The sequence below is a fragment of the Giraffa tippelskirchi genome, chromosome 10 (genome assembly GCF_054371585.1).
Source record: "Giraffa tippelskirchi isolate mGirTip1 chromosome 10, T2T-mGirTip1v1.2.pri, whole genome shotgun sequence".
In the NCBI taxonomy this organism is placed as follows: Eukaryota; Metazoa; Chordata; class Mammalia; order Artiodactyla; family Giraffidae; genus Giraffa; species Giraffa tippelskirchi.
This window is the reverse complement of record NC_137284.1, coordinates 98424878-98451211: the sequence shown is the minus strand read 5'-3', so window position 1 is coordinate 98451211 and position 26334 is coordinate 98424878. Positions and strand designations below refer to the sequence as shown.

General features: G+C 35.0%; 1 protein-coding gene across 11 annotated transcripts in view; it reads right to left on the bottom strand.

Annotated features, from left to right (window-relative positions):
• Positions 1 to 3314: 3314 nt before the first annotated feature.
• The window catches only part of TFEC (transcription factor EC), a 751469-nt gene continuing 728449 nt past the window's right edge, over positions 3315 to 26334 (bottom strand). For all 11 annotated transcript variants that reach the window (XM_081537889.1, XM_081537895.1, XM_081537894.1 and 8 more), the window contains 5 exons: positions 26161 to 26275; positions 22805 to 22861; positions 11192 to 11267; positions 5194 to 5341; positions 3315 to 4309 (listed from right to left, as the gene is read on the bottom strand). In XM_081537889.1, the coding sequence (XP_081394015.1) occupies positions 3929 to 4309; positions 5194 to 5341; positions 11192 to 11267; positions 22805 to 22861; positions 26161 to 26275 (777 nt within the window). In that variant the 3' untranslated portion in view covers positions 3315 to 3928. The remainder of the gene's footprint in view (positions 4310 to 5193; positions 5342 to 11191; positions 11268 to 22804; positions 22862 to 26160; positions 26276 to 26334) is intronic.

The window sequence follows — 26334 nt, the reverse complement described above, 5'->3', positions numbered from 1 at the left end:
TGTTATTTTAGGATAATTAGGAGTTGGAAGGGTTGTTTAATGTGAATCCAGGGAAAGGAAGCCAATACTTCAGAGAAAAAAGATTGCATGGGACCTTATCTTGAAAAATAAATAAAAATAATTTTAAAATTGTTTATTTCATTTTAGCAAAGTTTTTTTTTTTTTATTATGATAGCAATTATGTAATCATTTGCATGAACAAGGCTTGGTTAAATTGTATATTAATAGCCCAGTGATAGCTGATGTTTATTGTGATAAAATTATTTTAGACAATATATGTTTTACTGTTGTACTTGGGCTTCCCTCGTGGCTCAGAGGGTAAAGGGTCTGCCTGCAGTGCGGGAGACCTGGGTTCAATCCCCAGGTAGGGAAGATGCCCTGGAGAAGGAAATGGCAAACCACTCCAGTACTCTTGCCTGGAAAATTCCATGGATGGAGAAGCCTGGTAGACTACAGTCCATGGGATTGCAAAGAGGTGGCACATAACGGAGCAACTTCACTTCTCCTAAATCAGATGTACTGTTGTATGTCTCATTTCTGCAAAAATATTATAGGCATCAATTTTCCCAAGGATCATTTTTGATTCTTAGATATTCATATAATTTGCCTGTGAATTTATATTATCTCTACTTTGATCAATATATACACATATATATATAACTTTAAAATACCATTGTCAGATACTTGCAACATCTAATTATCACAGAGAAACTGAGCCATAAATGTGTAAATATATAACAGAGGCATATATATAACAGGGGTTGTTTGAAAAGGTCTATTTTATAAGTGAATTCACAACTTCTTTAGTGAAAGCAGCTAGTGTTCGGTACACATTCACTTGCCAACGCAACTTTATCATTTCTGGAGCTTGGATAATGGTATTCATATAACTAGGGCTCCCTCTTCCTTCATTACATATGACATTAACTGTACACTTTGCCGCTGATGTGAGAATTTTTCATCTGGTATTCAAGGAGATATACAGGAGGTCCCACAAAACTCTTAATGCATATAAATTTAGGGTTGCATATATAAACTCTGCATTTTTCTGGGGAGAAGGTCTATAACTTTTCATAAATTCTCAAGGCCTTCAAAAGTTAAGAACTAAAATCAATTTTTTAATCTAATTCAGTTGACTGTGACAAAACACTATCTTTTATTCTGTCTTTAAAATTTCATTACCTATTTCACAATCCCCTAATAGCTATTATAATCTGCAAGTAGAAGCAAATATTACCTTTTCCAGCAAATATTTCCTCTACCAGATCTCTCTCATCCAGATTCTACCATCTTGTGTCAAGCCATTCACTAGCTGAGATTATGAGAAATGGCTCTCAGGGCTGAGTAGTAGTATTTTAGCAGAATGGAAAATGATGACAAATTAATGACATTAATAGTGTAATTTTTCTAGAATATGAAGAAATTATAATAATGTATAAAATTAGACAGAAATTAGCCTCTGTCTAGAATGATGTGTTTTTATTGACTCTAAGATATATTCCTTCCCTATGATTTGCAATGTTAAATTATCAACTCAGATAATAAAGTAGAATTTTGCAATAAAGTATATAATGTCCATTAAATCACCAATTTAATGGACATAAGTTTGAGCCAACTCTGGGAAATAGTGAAGGACACGGGAGCCTGGCTTGCTGCAGTCCGTGAGGTGACAAAGAGTTGGACATGACTTAGCAATTGAACAATATAATGTTCTCAAATTCTTGAGGAAATGTATCTTATTCTTTCTTTCACGTGACTTATTTCAGATGAATTTATCTATCTGGCTTTGATGACTATTCCTATAATTAAGAGTGTTTTCATGTCAAAAAGTGAAAATTATTTCAAATCTCCAAACTCTGAATTGATGCTGTAAACCAAGCCTGAGATAATTAATACACCATAAGGATTTAGTATTTGTCCACTTTAATTAGCAATAAGTCTCAAATTTTGTGATGATTTATTTTTCACGTGAGTAAAACCTGAAGTACCCTTTCAAAAATTTATCCCAAACTTAATATTTATTAAAGACTACATCTCAATCATAGTAATACACAACAGCATTTTAATTTTTAGACTTCTTCCCCCTGGTTTAAAAAAACAAAATTCTACTACATTAATTCATCTTGGTTTTCAAAGAGACTTTCATAAGTCTTTCATAAGACTTTCATAAGACTTTCATAAGACTTTCATTGTTGCCAATGCTTTTCAGGATTCCCGACAGACGTTGTCTAGATTTCTCTAATGAATGTCTCATGAAGATACTTTCCCAACTTATTCTCATTTTATCATTTAGTTGATATTATTCTCCTGTATAGCCTCCCCTCTACCAAACATATGGTTTTTAAAGAAGTTTTGAATTCTGCTCTTCCCACACACTTATGGGAGTCTCCAAACTTCATTTTTATTTTTTCTGAACTTCAATATTTGCAGTTTATATCATACCACATAGACTTTAATTTTAAAAGTCTTCTATCTTTTGTTGTGGTTTCTTATGCAGTCTTGATTAACTCCCTGAGGAGTAAGACCATATCTTGCTCATCTGTTCTATATTTTCATAAGACTTATTGCAGTTTTCAGTATCCCTCCCTAAATACTCATTGATCAGATGATTATTCATTCAGGTCTAACACAGAGCAATATTCCTGGTAAGTCAATTCCCAAAGCTTTGAAGAAGCACAAGAGAGAAAAAATTGAGTAAATCATCATAGGTATAAATGTTCTTAATAAATGCTAAACAAAGATCATAAGGTACTTTACGTACTTACAGGAATAGCACTATATCTTCTACTCACAGTTGAATGTAATAAGAAAGCTTTTCTGTTTTTCTAATTATTTTGTCAGTTGGCAATCCAATTTTCAATATTTCATGAATTCAAAGGAAAACTGTATCAACTAATTAATTTAAATCCAGTTTTTGAATCAGTGATAAGTGTTATTTAACAAATTAACAAACTGTCCTATTAGATGGACTTTCAATATTTTATTTGCTGACACTGATTATCCAATATCTCTTCATGATGGAGCAAAATGATTTAGTATGTAATTTCAGATGCTGATAAGAAAATCAGAAGAATGAAGGGGAATAAAGAACATATATTGCCTCCATTTTGTACCTGTTTGGGGGAGTATATTTGTGTGAAGTGATATGATACAATTACAGCCAATATTCTTGAGGAAAAGATTCAATGTGTTCCTTTTCTAGACTGTGCATATCTTCTCTATAAATATGCAAAGAACCTTTTAGAATTTGTGTAATTGAACTGACGAAGGGAATTTGAGTCTTTAGAATCCAAAGTTTTTATAAATTTTCTCTGTTTTTTTTTGTGGAAAATTCTAGAGTTTATTATAGATTTACTCTTCAATTATAAGTGGTAGATAATCTTTCATTTAGTTCCTCTATAAGTCTTGAACTTTAGACAACATATGCAGCAGACAATGGAGAAAGGCAATGAACCACCAGATTGTTGATCTTGATTCTTGAAAACTAATGTAGTCAGAGCTTGAATAGAAAAGAGATGGAAGAACGTAAGAAAATGCTTGCATGTTTCAAAAGGAAGAAAACGTTTGTATGTTTCAGAAGGTTTATTCTTGCAGTCTGTTAGTTCCAATAGCACGCAATCAAGTGACTACTTTTAAAACATCAGTAGAGAGCTATTTCTCATGTTGTGCCTCTTTCCAGAAAAACAAAATTTAAGTAGATTTGGACTTAGTGGTCAAAGAGGAAAAAAACCTTTTTTTCTGTCAATAATTCTTCAATCCCATATTTGTTCTTCCTGTAAATTCTGCTGTTTCTAACCAATCAGTGTTTCATGACCAATATATTCCTTTCAGAAAAATTAAGCAAGAGAAATGTATGAAACAAGAAGGTAACTGCATAGCACCAGCACAAAATTTCTTCCTAGTTGATCAATTGAGCATGTTTACTTTTTTATAACTCATCACCATCTTCTGAGCTAAAGCTACTTCTTCTACTGCTCTCTTTAGAAACTGCAGGAGAAGTGGCAGATAGCAGAGGATCTGTTCCAAACGGAGATACTGTGTCATCCAGTAGCATGTTATCCAATCTTTGTTCCTCTTTCAAAGCTGCACTAAATGATAAATCTGTGAAGTGTGACAAAGGATCGGAGAAGGCCATAGCTTGATCACAGAGTTCAGGGCTTGTCCCCTGAGACAGAACCAACTGTTGGCAATAGTCTCCTGAATTCTGCTCTAGATGGGTCTGTTGTTTGGTGATGTGAGCACCTAAATCAACTGTGACAAGTGAAGCCAGGGTTGGCAGACCATGAGCACGAGCCTGTATTTCTAGTTCCTGCAATATCAAACAAGAATAGTTAAATAATGACTTTGATAGTAAACTCAATTCTAGAGAATAAGTCAGAAATAGATCTAATAAGAACTCAATATGAAGACTAGTATAAATTAGAAATATTCTTTGCAAATAACAGAGTGTGGTATGTTTCTAATGCCTGAAAAATAATCCTAAGGAAAATACTCAGGTTTCTAAAAAAATTCCTCCCCCCTTTTTTCGTTAAAAGAATACATGACATATAATGGTCTCACAGTGGCTCAGATTATAAGACAACTATATGGAGACAGTGGAAATCTTTCAGTCATACTTCCTGATTAATTTCTCAATATAAGACCATTTTATGGAAACAAGTGTTTTACCGGGCAATAAGCATGTTCACATATTAAAGAAAAAAATCTTGAGAGTTATGAAAACCTATATTTTGGGATTTTGTGTCACATAAGAAGATGAGGAGTGACTTAATATAAACTAGCACAATATGCCTTAAGGCTACAAAATCCATAGCAGTGTTACTAAAGAAATAAAAGAGGGAGAGGAAAATTTAATGTCCAATATTATCCAAAGAAACAAAGATCCTATTTACTATTATTTTTTGACTGGGATAATATTTGTGTGTTTATAAAATTGGTTCTATTTTATGCATTTTGCAATTAGTTATTGTCATTCCTTATATATATTTAAAGCCAGCTTGATCCTAGATTTCTAATCAAAACCTAATTGAATCAATATAATTTGTGAACTTCTAAAAGGCAATAAAAATTATCCTTGAGAAGAAAAAAAAAACAATTGTTAGTAAGAACAAAAAAACAAGACCAATGAATAGAACTGATGATGGATAAGTCATATGTAAGGTACATGGTTCATGGCAATGTTCTTATGAAAACCTGAATGCGAAGTAGAAGGCGCCTGTTAGCCTGCTCTAATTTCTTCTGTCTGTGTTCTAATTCTTGAGCTCTCTGTTGTTCTTTTTGTAGCCACTTGATGTACTCCACTGATGCTTTTAGAATGGTTCCTTTGTTCCAGCGCATATCACTGTAGAACAGAGAGATAACCTTTTCACAATTGTGCATGTCAGCAGAATTCATAAGAACTTACAAAATCTTTTACATTAATATGAAATAATGATTTACATGACTATTATTCACTTTTAGATATTATTGCTTCTGAATAGAAATTTTAATAGAATAGTTAAGAAGCCCTTATATAGTAAAATTAATCCCAGAATGAAAATAAGTGTCAAAAGAAAGTAATAAAGTGACTTTTTGTGGGAGAGCTAAATGCAATATCATGATTCTACTATTACAGTTTTTATATTTTTAGTGAAAATTGCTTTTATTATTAACTCTGAGATTAAAATCTATGTGCAGTATTTCTGCATTAATGAACTAGGAAATGTACATTACTGAAGACTTAAGCCTAAATTTTTTAAGATCATCTCATATGTACCAATCTTTTAATGTACTTTCTATAAGGTTGCTTTTATGCTTCTAGGGAAAAAAAAATAAGGTCCCATGTCTGTCCTGAATAGTGATCCTGAGTAATTGTGAAACAAATCATTTTGGCAACTTTATGCAATATAGCAAAACTTTCTAGATTCATAAGGCAAATTTTTCCACACAAAAAGCATCAACACATTTTTTTTTATAAAAAGCAATATATCTATTTTTAAATAAGTTTATGATAAGTAAATACAATTAAATATTGCTGATAATTTTCAGGCTGTAGCATAGAAAAATATTTTATTAAAACATTTTTAGACAAGAAAAATGATAAATCCAGAATTATAGAACTGGCTACTTATTTTAATGTCTGAAAACATATATCAATCAATTTAATACTATTTGACAATTGGTAATATGTATGGAGAATAAGACCAAACTAATTGCTAAAAGTTAACCAAAATAGTTGGAAAATCTGGGTGAATTTTCAACTTAGAATAATGAGATTTGTTTTGTTACAACAGAAAGTAAGCTTGCAGGGAAATTTTTAAAAGATATTATACTGCATGTGATTTTGGTTTATGTTATCTATGTGAAATATATGCAACTTAATATTTATTTACTAAGTACTCAGAAGTAGAAAAATATAGTTTGAAAAATCTGACTGGTATATGCCTCATAATTTTGTTTCATTTCTTCTCACGGAGAGAAAAAATTAGAAGGACAGAAGGAATATGATGAAAACGATATCCTAGTCAACTTTGAAATTTAAGGTACTGTTTATTTAGGTCTAAAATAAATATTCGAAGTTTTGGTAGAAAATACACATTGGGGACTTCCTTGATGGTCCAGTGGATTAGCAGTCACCTTCCAATGATACAGGTTCAATCTCTGGTCAAGAAACTAAGATCCCACATTCTGTGGGGCAACTAAGTTCCGCGCACCACAACTGAGACCTGATGCAGCCAAATCAATAAATGTGATCAGTTGCTTCAGTCGTGTTCGAATCTCTGCGACCCCATGAACTGTAGCCCGCCAGGCTCCTCTGTCCATGGGATTCTCCAGGCAAAAATATTGGAGTGGGTTACCATGCCCTCCTCCAGGGGATTTTCCCAACCCAGATATCAAACCCCTGTCTCTTGTGTCTCCTTCTTTGCAGGTGGGTTCTTTACCACTGAGCCACCGGGGAAGCCCAAATCAACCAATCAATATTTTTTAAAAAGGAAAACACACAAAGGGTTTTCCTACAATATCTATTTGTTGTCATTTCACTAATTTTTTTAAAATTCACTCTATTTTAAAGCCATTTTAATGTATGAGATTTCATCCTAAAATAGTTTGTTTTCCAAATATATTAAGGAGATACATTAATTATATCTCCCAAGATAATTTCAAGCAGTTAGGCATTAAAAACATTATATATGACAGTATACTATAAACACTAACACATACAAAGACTTGCCTAAGGAGTGAATGTTGATAGTGGCTTATCATTTTCTACAACATAATTTATTTTGAAGAACTTAAATCTTTGGGGAAGTTAAAACCTTGAATGTCTGTAGGGCTAAAGCAGGTATTAGAAATATGTAAGTTAGAGCAGGAATTCTGCCAGGCAAAACTATGGCAATGTATGATTTGTTGTCATCTTAGGAGTACACATCCACTTAAAAGCATTACAAAAATAAAAAAGAAATCAAACATCATGAGAGGTCCGATTCTTCTTCCTTTGATCAACATTTTATAACTTCTGATTTAGAAAGTCTTGTTAGGTCTCATTTACTACTTCAACTGCCATTTTTACACAAAAGCAGAAGAAAGTTTTGACTGTAGAAGATAAAAAAATCAGTTTAGTAGAAAAAAAAAACCCTTAAGTTTATATCTAAAAAAGTAGAAAAAGTAGTAAAAAAAAATGTAGAAAAAATAATAATTTGATAGCACAATGCATGGTCTGCTAGCATTTTTATATTTACAAATATGATTTTTGTAAATGTGATTAATAAAAAGCACATATGAAGTAGATCACTACCACACATCTGTAGAAATGCTTCACCTTTTTATTTGTTAATTCTGTTTGGTTTTATTTTTCACTAATGGTTAAGATATTATCATTCCCTAGTAGTGTGTTTTTCATTTCATTTTCTCAAAGTATTTATCTCAACTATAACTGTTTACTATTTTTTTCCCTTCTGAGCATATTATTTTGATCCAAAGAATTACAAACTTCTGAAAGTTTTTGATACACAAAAATGGCAATTTCATAGAATTCAAAATGCCTTCAAGTATTAGCTTTCATTTCCTAAACCAAGTGAAAGTGAAAGTCACTCAGTCGTGTCCGACTGTTTGCGGCCCCATGGACTACAGAGTCCATGGAATTCTCCAGGCCAGAATACTGGAGCGGGTAGCTTTTCCCTTCTCCAGGAGCGCTTCCCAACCCAGGGATCGAACTAAGGTCTCCCCCATTGCAGGCAGATTCTTTACCAGCTGAGCCACAAGGGAAGCCCTTCCTAAACCAAACCCTAAGTTTATTCCAGTCATGAGCTGGAAAGGCACTCAGAGCCTTTTTAGAACTGCTGGCTAGTTAGAAGAGAGAAACAGGGAAACAGGGCCCAAAACGGCAGTCCAAAACAGTGGTCAAAAACAGTTATGGGAGAACATACTGACACTCCTTTCCCTGATTCGACCCCGAGGTCATGCTTCATTTGCATAATGTCCTCTTCTTACCCTCTTCCCTGACTGGTATCTGGTTCATGCCTCATTGGCATGAAGCACAACCAATCAAGCCCCCAGAACTACCAAAGAGGAAGTAACAAAAGATATAAAGAGGAAAACTGAGACAGGTCTAGACCACGCCTAAGGGGGTTGGTCCACTCTCATGTCTGGAGAGTGTACGACAAGACATGAACTGAAGAAGAACTGACCCAGTTGAACCAAAGCTTCAGAGTTCTTTCTGCTTGCCCAAACGCATGTGTTTAGAAGCTGGGCCCAGGTCTCCTCTATTTAGCATTGTTTTTGCAAATTTGTGGTTTTCCCACTCTTTCAAATGCATCTGTCATAAGAAATGTGTTTTCTATTGTGACCTAGTGCATTCTTTGACTTAAAACTGCAGCAAAGTTTTCATGAGGCATTACTATCCTCCCAATATGTATAATATATAATACTTTTATATTTCCAGTGCCTACATATGATATGATATAATAGAATTAAAACAATTACTAATTTTCCTTTCTGAAATCTACAAAGAAGAGAAAACCACTTAAGAAGGCTTACAATGAAGCTTCCCCAACTATGGTCCCTTTCAGATGTGATTATGGATAAACTGATTTTCCTTATTCTAGATCAGCCCACAGCCTGCTTTTGTCAATAAAGTTTCATCAGATGCAGTCATCCTCTTTCATATACATATTGTCTATGTCTGCTTTCATGCTACAGTGGCAGAGTTGAATAATTGTCAGAGATTTTATGCTCACAAAGCTTGAAATAATTACTATCTGACTCTTTAAAGGAAAAGTTTGCCATCGTTTGGTCTTGACAATGAAAATTTTGCCATTCCTTGTTCTTGACAATGAATTAGAACCAGAGAGTAGCCATTTTATAGCCATAGCTACTCTATAAAAATATAGAGTAATAATTACCCCTAACATAAGCTTTATCATTTTTGAAGTTATACATATTATTTTATTTTATTTTTATAAAACTCCATCCATAATTGGTGCTTTATAGGCATGGTGATAGAGAAAGATGTTCAGTCAGGCTTCATAGTTTAATCTTACAGTCTTATCATTTGTTTTCTGCATATAACCTGGCCCTGGCACTGTGGGTTAGCTCTATCAGCTACAAGAGAAGCTCTCTTAACTGACTTTTACCTGATCACTTTCAGGATTAATTAATGTTCTCCATTCCCTTTGTGATGCTCACTGACTGTTGTCAGAACAAAGTAGATAATAGAGGCCACTAGGCTATGTTCTGAGACACCCAGGTACTTCTGTTATCCTGTTGGAGACAGTGCTTACTGACAGGCTGTTAAATGAATGCCCATTTTACTTATTATTGTGATAATATAATTAAATTATATATGTTAACTAATGAAACATGAATACAAAACAAGAAAAAGCATTTATAAAAACAGCTCTTGTTTTTTAGGAAAAGTATATTAAAAGCCTCAGAAAAAATAAAGTAAAATGTCAGGAAGATAGTTTGCTAAAAATATGCTGTTACAAATTAGGGTGTAATCATTTAAAAAAATCCATCTACACTTAGGTATTGGCATTTAGGTTTTTGTTTTATCTCTAAGAAATTAAAATAGACTATACATTTTTGTGCAGTTTATGTAAGACAGAAAATTGAAACACATATTCAAACAACAAAGTCTTGACCTTACATCAAATGTTTGGTGAATACATGGGCATTTATGTTTTAAGTGTTAAAGTTTTATCTGGAAAATTGGTATTCTGTTCTGCTAATAGAAAGAATTGCATGCTGAGAGACTTCAAAAGATTTGAAAAGTTAGTGGTAGATCCTAGACCAAGATGAAGCTCTTCAGACTCCCCATCCAGTGTTCTTTCTGCCATTCTACTCAAGAAGCCTTCATTATCTACTATGCCTGTGAGAATAAATATATGGCATTTCCTCCATTACATATGATTGAATCGTCCAAGTGAATTAGCACATTTGTATTTAGGGAAAGAGTACTTTCACTTTTCACAAAAACACTTTATCAAACATCATCATTTCTGAATAATGGATAATGCCAGTGTTTGGAGAGTCCAGTTCTCAGTCTGAACAAAACATTTTTTTCAAGTCCTTTTTAATGCTACAATGTTTTCATGGTTTTAGAGAAACATGGTAAATTGACATTTTGGTTAATCAACTATTTCTTGACATTTACAACCTCAAACATCTGGTTCAACTGACTTTGTGACTATATGGCATCAAAACCTAGCTGAAAATTTAATTACAATAACAAGTTATTGACTAATATCAATAAGCATGTTTTTACAATTCTTATTTTTTGCTTGTATGTCTCCAGAATTTTGGAACCTCTGAGAATTCATCATTCCAATTTTGATGTACACATAAATCTTAAATTGGAAGAATTGCTATAACTATAAACTGAGGATTCCAGTTGATATCATGAAAGTATGTTACTATCACTAAATTTGCAAATATTGGTGCCATACAGAAAGATTTGTTATGTACTAAGAAGAAATAATTTACTTATTTCCTAAAGCTCAATAGGATAAGTGTTAGTAACAACTTTGATGCCTGCTGTTTAATAATTATCAGCCTTGAATAGATATTTTAAAATGACACCAGTAGTAGCCTTGTCTTCACCATCAGCTGCTTACTTTACTCAGCATTGGTTCACTCCTCCACCACTTCCCTCCCACCTGTTTTGTGTAGTACTGAAACCATAACATTATTAAGAAATGATTATTGAACTCACGGATCATTAGACTTTGGAATAAGAGTGCCAAGCTCCTTGATTCGGTAGTTAATATTATATCTTCTTCTTCTTTCAACTATTAAAAAAGAAATATTATTGATTATTCTCATTAAAGCACAATTCACTTTTGGTCAACTGTAAACCTCCTTAATAATCTTTGAAAAACAATGAGCAAAAAATTTCCATTTAGTCACAAGTGTACTTCTCAACAATAAAATAAAAATTCAAATACATTTTATTCTAAAAGTAAAAAACAATAATACTAGAATTGTGATCTATTATTCACAATGATTTTAAATCATTTTGACACATTGTCTCTCAAAAAAACCATTTTATCATTCTTTTAAATGCTATATTTACTCATACTGATATATATATATATGTGTATATATATATATATATATATATCAGGGTGGGTATATATATGTATATGTATGTGTATATATATATATATATATATTTACACACATACATATATGTGCATATATATACATTTTTTCTTCTCATATACTCCACTGAAAAGCTAACACAAAGTTTGGCTCACGGTAGGTATGTGTGCCCAAATAGACTATGACCTCTTTGAGGGCAGGGACCATTTCTTACTTCATTCTGTATACCCAGAGGGCTTGGCATGTAAGAGGTGTTAAATAAATGTATGTTGATTAGACTATAAATATACTTTTCTAATTTAACAACTTTCAATAATACACAGAACAGTGATTCTTAAGCTTTGGCATGCATCAGATACATCTGGAAGGACTGTCAAATAAATAAAAATAAATTTGTACTCTGCACCTAGAAATTCTGATTTTAGTAGAACTAAGTTGGGACCCAAGAATCTGCATTTCTAACAAATTCCCAGGTATTGCTGATGCTGCTTGTTGAAGGCCCACATTTTGAGAATGACTGATATAGGTTTTTATTCAGAAATAATTCAGAAATTATTATTTCTGTTTATATTACCATGCATCCATTGCCTATGACAATGTATATGCATCTAATAAATGTTCAATAAATGTCAAATATACAAATAAGCAGAGCTTTCTATATTGACCCTTACCTAAAACCAGTCTTATAGAGCACAGAATAGTCATATAATCTACTCTATACTCACAGGATCAGGAACCACGACTTACATATAATCCTTTTTCAGTAGGTAACATTTTCAAAGCTTTTCGGGGAAATGAAGGAAGAAAAAGTCACGAAGAAGGAAAAAACTGTATGTCGAAACATTAAACAAGACATGTTTGAAAAATACAAACTGCTACTGGAAACAAAGTCCTAAAAAATATCAATTGTCTTGGTGAATCTACTCTATGAACCAATTTATCATGAATGAACTTGACCTTCTGGAATAATACATTGGGATTCCTCTGAAATTAGGATATAATTGATTCCTGGGAGAGATTATTTTCCTTCTTTGCCAGTTTTATTTTCTCTGTACAAGTAATTGAAAAAACTGGCACCATATAAAAAATGGAAAAGAAAATAAACAAAGGCAAAGCTGATAGAAATACATTTATATTTTATAGTGAGAATTTATTAATAATTCTATGTTCACACATACTCTCATATTATAAAACAGACTCTTAAATATAACATGAAGATCAGCTATGAAGGATGTTCACATTTCTATCTCAAAATAGGAGACTGGTGTAGTCCTATAGTGTTTTTTCAAAATCTATTATTTAAATGTACCTTATGTAAAATATCAGAAATTCCTACTCTAACCTTTTGAGATTGTGCTTATAAAATTTTAATGGCTAATTATAATGAGAAGTTTGTTTTCCCACTGTTTTCATATCCGGTACTAGTTGTTTGTAAAGGAGTCAAGTTTTAAGAAATTACTAAATCACTTCATGTTATATGTGATTTCACTCTTTACAAAGTTTTTGATATATTCATTCATTCCTGTCCTTAGAAACAGGCAATTGGTGCCTCTTTCTCAGACTCCATACTTGAGGGCCCCCTTTACCTTCTCTTACCACATCCATCCTCACTGAGCAGGGCAGCCACAGGGCAAAGGGATCTCCCTCCTAAACTACACTCTGGGTAATTTACACCAGGAATATTCTCCCAAATGCCCTGAGCCTGTGCTGGCCATGTCCCAGGTTCATCCTCCTGAAGGAAGATCATGACACCAAGGTGCTCACCCTAGGCCCAAGATGCAGACAAGGGTCAGTTGTTTGCAGATATGTATGGAGCTTGAATATACAAGATGAGGGGTTCACACTCATGTTTGAGGCCACATGCAGCATAGGATGTAATAGGCATAGAAAGAGAAGTGAAAGGGGCCATTAGTAAGGGCTGACATTGCCCCACCATGACTTTCCCACTCAAAATTCCAAGGATCAAGTGGAGATCCAGTGGCCCAATCCATTAGTGGCGCAGTACTTATACAAAATTCTGAGGATCTGAGAACTCATATTTCAAACCTGGCCTTCCTATCTTTAGGAAGGATAGAACATAATTTAGTATTTCTAGCTTGAGTTATAGCTTTAAAGTATTTAGACATCTGTTAAATGGGACCTTATTTGTCCTCTAGCCATGATCCTCACAAATATTAGGGGATATTTAGATTCATACTTAAAATGTGATATTAATTTTTGGTAACATTCATAGCTCCAAAAAGTAAGATCAGCAAGTAATCCAGATTATTAGTAGAAAATACTTCTATAATGATCGTGTGTGTGTGTGTGTGTGTGTGTGTGTGCGCGCGCCCTCAATCACTCTGTGTGTCTGACTCTTTGCAACCCTATAGACTGCAGTCTGCCGGGCTCCTCTGCCCATGATATTTTCCAGGCAAGAATACTGGAGTAGGGTGCCATCTCCTCCTCCAGGGGAAATTCCCAACCCAGGGGTGGAACCCATGTCTTCTGTGCCTCCTGTAGTGAGGGTGGATTCTTTACCACTGAGCCATCTATAATGATCATACCAGGCACCTATCATACTTTACATAAATGGCCTGTTATTTAAAATGCAAACATAGAGGAGAGAAGAAAGGAGAAAGGAAGGTAATAGCGGACTTAAAACTAAGAGAGAAGGTTTTAGTTCCTGATGTGTTACTTCTTTCTGCTAACAACTAGTTCTGTCTTTCAGGTTTTTGTCTCACAAAACGCACCAATGCTTGTCTGCTCTGCAAATATGTGATCAGAAGCAAATCATTTCCCTTTCCACAACTACTCTTCAGTTCAGTTCAGTCGCTCAGTCGTGTCCGACTCTTTGCGATTCCATGAACCGCAGCATGCCAGGCCTCCCTGTCCATCACTAACTCCCTAAGTTCACCCAAACCCATGTCCATCCAGTCGGTGATGCCATCCAGCCATCTAATCCTCTGTCATCCCCTTCTCCTCCTGCCCTCAATCTTTCCTAGCATCAGGGTTTTTTCCAATGAGTCAGCTCTTTGCATCAGGTGGCCAAAGTATTGGAGTTTCAGCTTCAACATCAGTCCTTCCAATGAACACCCAGGACTGATCTCCTTTAGGATGGACTAGTTGGATCTCCTTGCAGTCCAAGGGACTCTCAAGAGTCTTCTCCAACACCACAGTTCAAAAGCATCAATTCTTTGGTGCTCAGCTTTCTATATAGTCCAACTCTCACATCCATACATGACTACTGGAAAAACCATAGCCTTGACTAGGCGGCCCTTTGTTGGCAAAGTTATGTCTCTGCTTTTAAATATGCTGTATAGGTTGGTCATAACTTTCCTTCCAAGGAGTAAGTGTCTTTTAATTTCATGGCTGCAATCACCATCTGCAGTGATTTTGGAGCCCAGAAAAAGTAAAGTCAGCCACTGTTTCCGCTGTTTCCCCATCTATCTGCCATGAAGTGATGGGACCGGATGCCATGATTTTAGTTTTCTGAATGTTGAGTTTTAAGCCAAATTTTTCACCCACCACTTTCACTTTCATTAAGAGGCTCTTTAGTTCTTCTTCACTCTCTGCCATAAGGGTGGTGTCATCTGCATATCTGAGGTTATTGATAATTCTCCCGGCAATCTTGATTCCAGCTTGTGCTTCCTCAAGCCCAGCGTTTCTCATGATGTACTCTTCATATAAGTTAAATAAGCAGGGTGACAATATACAGCCTTGACAAACTCCTTGTCCTATTTGGAACCAGTCTGTTGTTTCATGTCCAGTTCTAACTGGTGCTTCCTGACCTACATACAGATTTCTCAGGAGGCAACTCAGCTGGTCTGGTATTCCCATCTTTTTCAGAATTTTCCACAGTTTGTTGTGGTACACAGTCAAAGGCTTTGGCATAGTCAATAAAGCAGAAGTAGATGTTTTTCTGAAATTCTCTTGCTTTTTCGATGATCCAACGGTTGTTGGCAATTTGATGTCTGGTTCCTCTGCCTTTTCTAAATCCAGCTTGAACATCTGGAAGTTCATGGTTCATGTACAGTTGAAGCCTGGCTTGGAGAATTTTGAGCATTACTTTACTAGCATGTGAGATGAGTACAATTGCGTGATAGTTTGAGAATTCTTTGGCATTGACTTTCTTTGGGATTGGAATGAAAACTTGTATTTTCCAGTGCTGTGATTTTTCCAAATTTGCTGGTACATGTAGCATCAATTTCAGCTAACTACATGTAAGGAAATTCCTGGTATTAAAGCTTTAAAGATTTTATTTATTTTCATTGCATTGTTTTCTCATTTTTTATTTGGTTCTCAGAACAAAACTGCTTCACACTCAATTAGTCAAGCTGACTTAAGATATCTAAGCACTATCTTAAGAGACATGAAAAAGCACTTTAAAGTTCACCTTGCCCCTAAGCAACTTCCCTTGAATGCATTTACTCGCCTCATGTGACCCATTATTGAAGGCAAATGGACCCCCAGAAAGGCATCAGAACCCCCTCCCACTTTTTTTGTGACAGTAGTAGAATTCAGCAGTACAACATAAGCCATATTTTAAAATAACTTACCATTAGGAAAAAAGGAGCAGATTGACACAGAAAGATAAGAACCTGGTGTTACATTTCTAGCTATTTAAATAGTGTACATTTTCTTTTCTTTTTTTAAATTAATTTATTTATTTTAATTGGAGGCTAATTACTTTACAATACTGTAGTGGTTTTTGCCATACATTGACATGAATCAGCCATGGATGTACATGTGTTCCCCACCCTGAATCCCCCTCCCACCTCCCTCCCAGTCCCATCCCTCAGGGTCATCCCAGTGCATCAGCCCTGAGCATCCTGTCTCATGCATTGAACCTGGACTGGCAATCTATTTCACATATAGTAATATACATGTTTCAATGCCATTCTCTCAAATCATCCCACCCTTTCCTTCTCCTACAGAGTCCAAAAGTCTGTTCTTTACATTTATGTCTCTTTTGCTGTCTCACATATAGGGTCATCATTACTATCTTTCTAAATTCCATATGTATGCGCTAATATACTGTATTTGTGTTTTTCTTTCTGACTTACTTCACTCTGTATAATAGGCTCCAGTTTCATCCACCTCATTAGAACTGATTCAAATGCAATCTTTTTAATAGCTAGGTAATGTTACATTGTGTATATGTACCACTGCTTTCTTATCCATTCATCTGCCAATGGGCATATACATTGCTTCTATGTCCTAGCTATTGTAAATAGTGCTGCAATGAACGTTGGGGTACACGTGTCTCTTTCAATTCTGGTTTCCTTGGTGTATATGTCCTGCAGTGGGATTCCTGGGTCATATGGCAGTTCTATTTCCAGTTTTTTAAGGACTCTCTGCACTGTTCTCCATAGTAGCTGTACTAGTTTGCATTCCCACCAACAGTGTAAAAGGGTTCCCTTTTATCTGCACCCTCTCCAGCATTTATTGTTTGTAGATTTTTTTATAGTAGCCATTCTGACTGGCATGAGATGGTACCTCATTGTGGTTTTGATTTGCATTTCTCTGATAATGAGTGATGTTGAGCATATTTTCATGTGTTTGTTAGCCATCTGTATGTCTTTGGAGAAATGTCTGTTTAGTTCTTTGGCCCATTTTTTGATTGGGTCATTTTTCTGGAATTGAGCTGCAGGAGATGCTTGTATATTTTTGAGATTAATTCTTTGTCAGTTGCTTCGTTTGCTATTACTTTCTCCCATTCTTAAGGGTGTCTTTTCACCTTGCTTTTCACCTTGTGCAAAAGCTTTTAAGTTTAATTATGTCCCATTTGTTTATTTTTGCTTTTATTTCCATTACTCTGGGAGGTGGGTCATAGAGGATCCTGCTGTGATTTATGTCAGAGAGTGTTTTGCCTATGTTTCCCTCTAGGAGTTTTATGATTTCTGGTCATACATTTAGACCTTTAGTCCATTTAGGGTTTATTTTTGTGTATGGTGTTAGAAAGTGTTCTAGTTTCATTCTTTTACAAGTGGTTGACCAGTTTTCCCAGCACCACTTGTTAAAGAGATTGTCTTTTCTCCATTGTAGATTCTTGCCTCCTTTGTCAAAGATAAGGTGTCCATAGGTGCATGGATTTATCTCTGGGCTTTCTGTTTTGTTCCATTGATCTATATTTCTGTCTTTGTGCCAGTACCATATTGTATTGATGTCTGTAGCTTTGTAGTATAGTCTGAAGTCAGGCAGGTTGATTCCTCCAGTTCCATTCTTCTTTATCAAGATTGCTTTGGCTATTCGAAGTTTTTTGTATATCCATACAAATTGTGAAATGATTTGTTCTGGTTCTCTGAAAAATACTGTTGGTAGCTTGATAGGGATTGCATTGAATCTATAGATTGCTTTGGGTAATATACTCATTTTCACTATATTGATTCTTCTGATCCATGAACATGGTATGTTTATCCATCTATTTGTATCATCTTTGATTTCTTCCATCAGTGTTTTATAGTCTTTTATATACAGGCCTTTTGTTTCTTTAGGTAGATTTATTCCTAAGTATTTTATTCTTTTCTCTGTAATGGTGAATGGAATTGTTTCCTTAATTTCTTTTTCTGTTTTCTCATTGTTAGTGTATAGGAATGTAAGGGATTTCTGTGTGTTGATTTTATATCCTGCAACTTTACTATATTCATTGATTAGCTCTAGTAATTTTCTGGGGGTGTCTTTAGGGTTTCTATGTAGAGGATCATGTCATCTGCAAACAGTGAGAGTTTTACTTCTTCTTTTCCAGTCTGGGTTCCTTTTATTTCTTTTTCTTCTCTGATTTCTGTGGCTAAAACTTCCAAAACTATGTTGAATAGTAGTGATGAGAGTGGGCACCCTTGTCCTGTTCCTGACCTTAGGGGAAATGCTTTCAATTTTTCACCATTGAGAATAATGTTTGCTATGGGTTTATCATATATGGCTTTTATTATGTTGAGGTATGTTCCTTCTATGCCTGCTTTTTGGAGAGTTTTTATCATAAATGGATGTTGAATTTTGTCAAAGGCTTTCTCTTCATCTATTGAAATAATCATATGGTTTTTATTTTTCAATTTGTTAATGTGGTGTATCACACTGAATGATTTGTGAATATTGAAGAATCCTTGCATCCCTGGGATAAAGCCCATTTGGTCATGATGTATGATCTTTTTAATATGTTGTTGGATTCTATTTGCTAGGATTTTGTTAAGAATTTTTGCACCTATGTTCATCAGTGATATTGGCCTGTAGTTTTCTTTTTTTGTGGCATCTTTGTCTGGTTTTGGTATTAGGGTGATGGTGGCATCATAGAATTAGTTTGGACGTTTATATTCCTCTGCAATTTTCTGGAAGAGTTTGAGTAGGATAGGTGTTACCTCTTCTCTAAATATTTGGTAGAATTCACCTGTGAAGCCATCTGGTCCAGGGCTTCTGTTTGTTGGAAAATTTTTGACTGGTTTCGATTTCCACGCTTGTGATGGGTCTGTTAAGATTTTCTATTTCTTCCTGGTTCAGTTTTGGAAGGTTATACTTGTCTACGAATTTGTCCATTTCTTCCAAGTTGTCCATTTTATTGGCATATCGTTACTGATAGTAGTCTCTTATGATCCTTTGTATTTCTGTGTTGTCTGTTGTGATTTCTCCATTTTCATTTCTAATTTTGTTGATTTGATTTTTCTCCCTTTGTTTCTTGATGATTCTGGCTAATGGTTTGTCTATTTTATTTATCTTCTCAAAGAACCAGCTTTTAGTTTTGTTGATTTTTGCTATAGTCTCCTTTGTTTCTTTTTCACTTATTTCTGCCCTAATTTTTATGATTTCTTTCCTTCTACTTACCCTGGGGTTCTTCGTTTCTTCTTTTTCTAGTTGCTTTAGGTGTAAAGATAGGTTATTTATTTGATTTTTCTCTTGTTTCTTGAGGTAAGCTTGTATTGCTATGAACCTTTCCCTTAGCACCGCTTTTACTGAACCTCATAGGTTTTGGGTTGTCATGTTTTCATTTTCATTCATTTCTATGCATATTTTGATTTCTTTTTTGATTTCTTCTGTGATTTGTTGGTTATTCAGAAGTGTGTTGTTTAGCCTCCATATGTTTGTGTTTTTAATAGTTTTTTTCCCATAGTTGACATCTAATCTAACCGCATTGTGATCAGAAAAGGTGCTTGAAATGATTTCAATATTTTTTTTTAATTTACCAAGGCTAGATTTATGGTCCAGGATGTGATCTATCCTGGAGAAGGTTCCATGTGCACTTGAGAAAAAGTTGAAATTCACTGTTTTGGGTGAAATGTCCTATAGATATCAATTAGGTCTAACTCTAACTGATCTATTGTATCATTTAGAGCTTGTGCTTCCTTGCTAATTTTATGTTTAGTTGATCTATCCATAGGTGTGAGTGGGGTATTAAAGTCTCCCACTATTATTGTGTTACTGTTAATTTCCCCTTTCATACTTGCTAGCTTTTGCCTTACATGTTGTAGTGCTCCTATGTTGGGTGCATATATATATTATATTTGTTATATTTTCTTCTGGATTGATCCTTTGATCATTATGTAGTGTACTTCTTTGTCTCTTTTCATGGCCTTTATTTCAAAGTCTATTTTATCTGATATGAGTATTGTTAGTCCTGCTTTCTTTTGATCTCCATTTGCATGAAATGTCTTTTTCCAGCCCTTCACTTTCAGTCTGTATGTGTACCTTGTTTTGAGGTGGGTCTCTTGTAGACATATATAGCATATATAGGGGTCTTGTTTTTGTATCCATTCAGCCAGTCTTTGTCTTTTGGTTGGGGCATTCAACCCATTTACATTTAAGGTAATTATTGATAAGTATAATCCCATTGCCATTTACTTTGTTGTTTTGGGTTCTATTTTATAAAGCTTTTCTGTGTTTCCTGTCTAGAGAAGATCCTTTAGCATTTGTTGAAGAGCTGGTTTGGTGGTGCTGAATTCTCTCAGCTTTTGCTTGTCTGTAAAACTTTTGATTTCTCCTTCATATTTGAATGTGATCCCTGCTGGGTATAGTAATCTGGGTTGCAGGCTTTTCTCTTTCATCACTTTATGTATGTCTTGCCATTCCCTTCTGGCCTGAAGAGTTTCTGTTTAAAGATCAGCTGTTATCCTTATGGGAATTCCCTTGTGTGTTATTTGTTGCTTTCCCCTTGCTGCTTTTAATATTTGCTCTTTGTGTTTGATCTTCGTTAATTTGATTAATATGTGTCTTGGGTGTTTTGCCTTGGGTTTATCCTATTTGGGACTCAATGGGTTTCTTAGACTTGAGTGGCTATCTCCTTCCCCATTTTAGGGAAGTTTTCAACTATTATCTCCTCAAGTATTTTCTCATGCTCTTTCTTTTTGTCTTATTCTTCTGGGACTATGATTCAAATGCTGGGGCATTAAATATTGTCCCAGAGGTCTCTGAGGTTGTCCTCATTTCTTTTAATTCTTTTTTGTTTGTTTTTTCCTCTCTGCTTCATTTATTTCCACCATTCTATTTTCCACCTCACTTATCAGCTGCCTCAGTTATTCTATTGTTGGTTCCCTCCAGAGTGCCTTTGATCTCAGTTATTGCATTATTCATTATTGACTGACTCTTTTTTATTTCTTCTAGGTCCTTATTAAACATTTCTTGTATCTTCTCAATCCTTATCTCCAGTTTATTTATTTGTAACTCCAATTTGTTTTCAAGATTTTGGATCATCTTTACTATCATTATTCTGAATTCTTTTTTAGGTAGACTCCCTATCTCCACCTCTTTTGTTTGGTTTGGTGGGCATTTATCATGCTCCTTTGCCTGCTGAATATTTCTCTGCCTTTTCATTTTGTTTAGATTGCTGTGTTTGGAGTGGTCTTTCTTTACGCTGGAAGTTTGTGGCTCCTCTTTATTGTGGAGATTGCTCCCTGTGGGTGGGGTTGGACTAGTGGCTTGTCAAGGTTTCCCAGTTAGGGAAGCTTGTGTCAATATTCTGGTGGGTGGAGCTGGATCTCTTCTCTCTGGAAGTGTAATGAAGTGTCCAGTAGTGAGTTTTGAGGTGTCTATGGGTTTGGTGTGACTTTTGGATGAATGGTGTACATTTTCTTTTTCTTTTTTCTCTCTCTTTTTTTTTTATAAATTAGTTTATTTATCTATTTTTTTTAACTTTACAATATTGTATTTGTTTTGCCATACATTGCCATGAATCCACCATGGTTGCACATATTTTCCCCTTCCAGAATCCCCCTCTCACCTCCCTCCCCATCCCATCCCTCTGGGTCATTTACCCAGTGCACCAGTCCCGAGCACCCTGTATCATGCATCGAACCTGGACTGGCAATTCATTTCACATATGATAATTTACATGCTTCAATGGCATTCTCCCATATCATCCCACCCTCGCCCTCTCCCATAGAGTCCATAACACTGTTCTATTTATCTGTGTGTCTTTTGATGTCTCGCATATAGGGTTATCTTTACCAATTAACTAAATACCATATATATGTGTTAGTATATTGTATTGGTGTTTTTCTTTCTGGCTTACTTCACTCTGTATAATAGGCTCCAGTTTCATCCACCTCATCAGAACTGATTCAAATGTATTCTTTGTAATGGCTGAGTAATATTCCATTATGGATATGTACCACAGCTTCCTTATCCATTTGTCTGCTGATGGGCATCTAGGCTGCTTCCATGTCCTGGCTATTATAAACAGTGCTGTGATGAACATTGGAGTACACATGTCTCAATTCTGCCTTGGTGTGTATGCCCAGCAGTGGGATTGCTGGGTCATATGGCAGTTCTATTTCCAGTTTTTTGAGGAATCTCCACACTGTTCTCCATAGTGGCTGTACTAGTTTGCATTCCCACCAACAGTTTAAGAAGGTTCCCTTTTCTCCACACCCTCTCCAGCATTTATTGCTTGTAGACTTTTGGATAGCAGTGAATGGAGTACATTTTCTAAAGTCACTTTTATCTCTTTAAACTTTGGAGTCAATTGAGTTCAAATGTAACTCAGTGCACTCATCTCCCACATTAGTATTCTTCTTCAGAGAGAGAAAATGATCAAGGAGAGAACTTGAGATGTTTCACTTCAAAAAAATGTCTAGCTTTTCTGAGAGTTTGCATTGTCTAAATTGCCCCATAATAGCTCTACTAGTGAGCATGTACACTTAATTTTGGTCATTTGACTTCAAAATATATATGGGTGACAATAGAACACCACACATTTTAACCTCCTTGCATTTCCTCTTGCATTGATTCATTTTGCTAGAAAAAAGGAAAATATACTTACTGAGGTTGTGGTTGTCCTTTTTTTGTCTCTCCTTTGCCAAAGCTCGAGTATCTGTTTCTGATCAAAAGGAAAATAATTGAAACAGTACTTATTTCTACCTTACAATCCTTCCAGTCAACAAAATTCAGAAATACAAGTGAAAACATAATAATACTTATTCCAAGTGGTATAACAAAATTTTTTGCAAATATTTAGAAATTTGAAACAACATATTAGTAAGAAGGCAGTGGCAAAACCTATGGGATTTACATATTAAAACCTGAATTTGTATTCTGGCCCTCCATTTAGTAGCCTTGGGGTCTGTTACCTAAGTTCTCATCTGTGAAGTTGGTATGATACCTACTAAACATCATTGTTATGATTAAAAGAAATAGAGCATACAGTAAATATTAACCTGCTTAATCATTTTTATTAGAGTTGTTCTCAGAACTTTAAGATTATTCAAAATTATTTCAACCTAAATTTTCACAACCTACGTTTTTTATAAATAATTATGATTTCTAAATTCAAAGAATTGGAGCTAACTACATTTCTCATATTCCTATCAAACAAGTCCATACTTTGAGTAACAGACACTTTATGTGCTATGTGGTTGTAAGCACTTGTGATAGTCAGACTCCAAAATGGCCCACCATGACTCTCATTCATGATAGTCATACTTTTGATGGTTGCTTTCCACACTGAATAGGATTGATCTGTGAAACTGATATAATATTGTGGAAATGATGAATGTGGTTTTCAAGACTAGGTCATAAAAAACATTTTCAGCTTCACCCTTGGGTGTTCCTTGAATCACTACTTGTCACATCATGAAGAGACTTGAGCAGCCCTGTGGAGAGTTCTACATGGTAAAGAACCAAACAGCACTGACTTGGAAGATATGTGAGTGAACCATCTTGGGAGTGCATCCTCCAGCCTGTAAAGTGGCAAATATCTGTATCTCTTGCCAACATCTTGACTGTAACCTTACACAAGGCTCTGAGCTAGAAGCTATTTTATAAATTACCCCTGGATTTCGGAAATATAGGGATTGTATGAGATAATTAACATTTATTATTTCAACCTGTTAAGTTTGGGGTACTTTGTTATATAGCAATAGATAATTAATCCAATGTTCTTTGAATTATTCTAGTTTTAAAATAGAAATATATAAATATATTTATTAAATTTTGATTATTTAAGATTAAATTAATTAATTTTACTCTAAATAATTTGAATGCATAGATACTTTCGAGTCACTTGTTAGATTCCGAGAATAGAAATATTGCATTTATTAAAAATGTTGATATTAACTAAAGAAAAATACTTAAAGATCAATGTTTGAGTGCCAAACTAAACACGTTACAGAAATTTCTATTAAATTTTATTTTATTTTATGGAGAAACTAACACTAGACTTGTAAGTCAGGAGATCCTTATTTTGATTGACTTCTGCTTCTAATCAGACGTATACTATTGGGAAATAACTCTTCCGACTATTTCTTCATCTACCTATTGAAGGAACTTGAAAGTGCCCCTGTAATTCCTTTAAGTTGTAACAATTTTGAAATTTACTATTGAAAAGAGAGGGGTTTTTACACACTTGAGAAAGTTAAATGTGAATCATGAAATCTGTGAAACAAGTTGAAAAGAGGAAAATCTATTTTTTCCTAATCTATTAATCTGTTATTTTGCAAACAGGTTAATAAATTGAATATTTGCAATATCAAAATGAACCTATATTAAGTGAAAGTTAGCTAAGTTAAGTTTTGTTCAGTCATATACAACTTTTTGCGACCCCATGGACTGTAGTCTGCCAGGCTCCTCCATCCATGGGATTTTCAAGGCAAGAATACTGAAGTGGGTTGCCATTTCCTTCTCGAGAGGATCTTCCTGATCCAGGGATCAAACCTGGGTCTCCCACACTGCAGGCAGACTCTTTACCGTCTGAGCCACCAGAGAAGCCCAAAGTGAAAGTGGAACTTAGTCAAACTGTCATATACATAATGACAATGTCAGACTTCATTTTTATGGGCTCCAAAATCACTGCTGATGGTGATTGCAGCCATGAAATTAAAAGACGCTTACTCCTTGGAAGGAAGGTTATGACCAACCTAGATAGCATATTTAAAAGCAGAGACATTACTTTGCCAACAAAGGTCTGTCTAGTCAAGGCTATGGTTTTTCCAGTGGTCATGTATGGATGTGAGAGTTGGACGGTGAAGAAAGCTGAGCGCCGAAGAATTGATGCTTTTGAACTGTGGTGTTGGAGAAGACTCTTGAGAGTCCCTTGGACTGCAAGGAGATCCAACCAGTCCATCCTAAAGGAGATCAGTCCTGGGTGTTCATTGGAAGGACTGATGTTGAAGCTGAAACTCCAATACTTTGGCCACCTCATGCGAAGAGTTGACTCATCGGAAAAGGCCCTAATGCTGGGAAGGATTGGGGGCAGGAAGGAGGAGAAGGGGACGATAGAAGATGAGATGATTGGATGGCATCACTGACTCGATGGACATGGGTTTGGGTAAACTCCGGGAGTTGGTGATGGACAGGGAGGCCTGGCGTGCTGCGATTCATGGGGTCGCAAAGAGTCGGACACGACTGAGCGACTGAACTGAACTGAACTGAAGAGGTTATATGTATATACTTGTATTTGTCCAATTCCTAAAATCACTGAATTGAACCATAAGTTATACTAACTTGTTGCTTGGTTGCTATAAAGGAAAAATGGTGGATTTACTCTTTAAATGTTTCCCGTTTTAACTACAGTAAGTCTCCTACCTATGAATGAATTCCTTTCCAAGCGTGCATTCAAAAGTCCAATTTATTTTTAAGTCCAACAAAATTAGCCTAGGTACCCAACTAACATGATCAGCCATATAGTACTGTACTGTAATAGTTTAATAATACTTTTCACACAAATAATACACAAAGAACACAAAAATAAAACATTTTTAATCTTATAGTACAGCACCTTGGAAAGTACAGTAGTACAGTACAATAACTGGCAATTCTTAGCAGTACCAGCTAAATCACACTGCCTTTACACTTGCTTTCAGACATTCTGGACTTGAAATAAAGATACTGTACTACTGTCCTCTATACAATACTGTACAGTAAAGTACACAAAAGCACAACCACTTGAAGAGGATGCACGCTTGTGACAATGTATGCCAGACAAGTGAACTAACTTACATGATTGAACATGCAAATACACCTTCACATCTTTGATAGTTTGCAATTTGAAGGTTCATATGTAGAAGACTTACTATAACTATTTTGATGATATTTCAAAAATTGTCTTTAGATTGGAATTATATGTCACTCATGTCTTACAGAGCTGATTTTTTTTAAAGAAAACTATAAAAGCAACATTACCTGTAATTTCTCTTTTCATTGGTAGACTACTTGGACAAGAAGCACTTGTAAGGCCCATATTAACTGGTGAAATTTCCTGCTCACCACTATACACATCCAAAATACTTCCAGATACCTTTAAAGGAAAAAGGTAGAAAAGATCAATCAAATCTTTGGCGAATATTGATATATTTA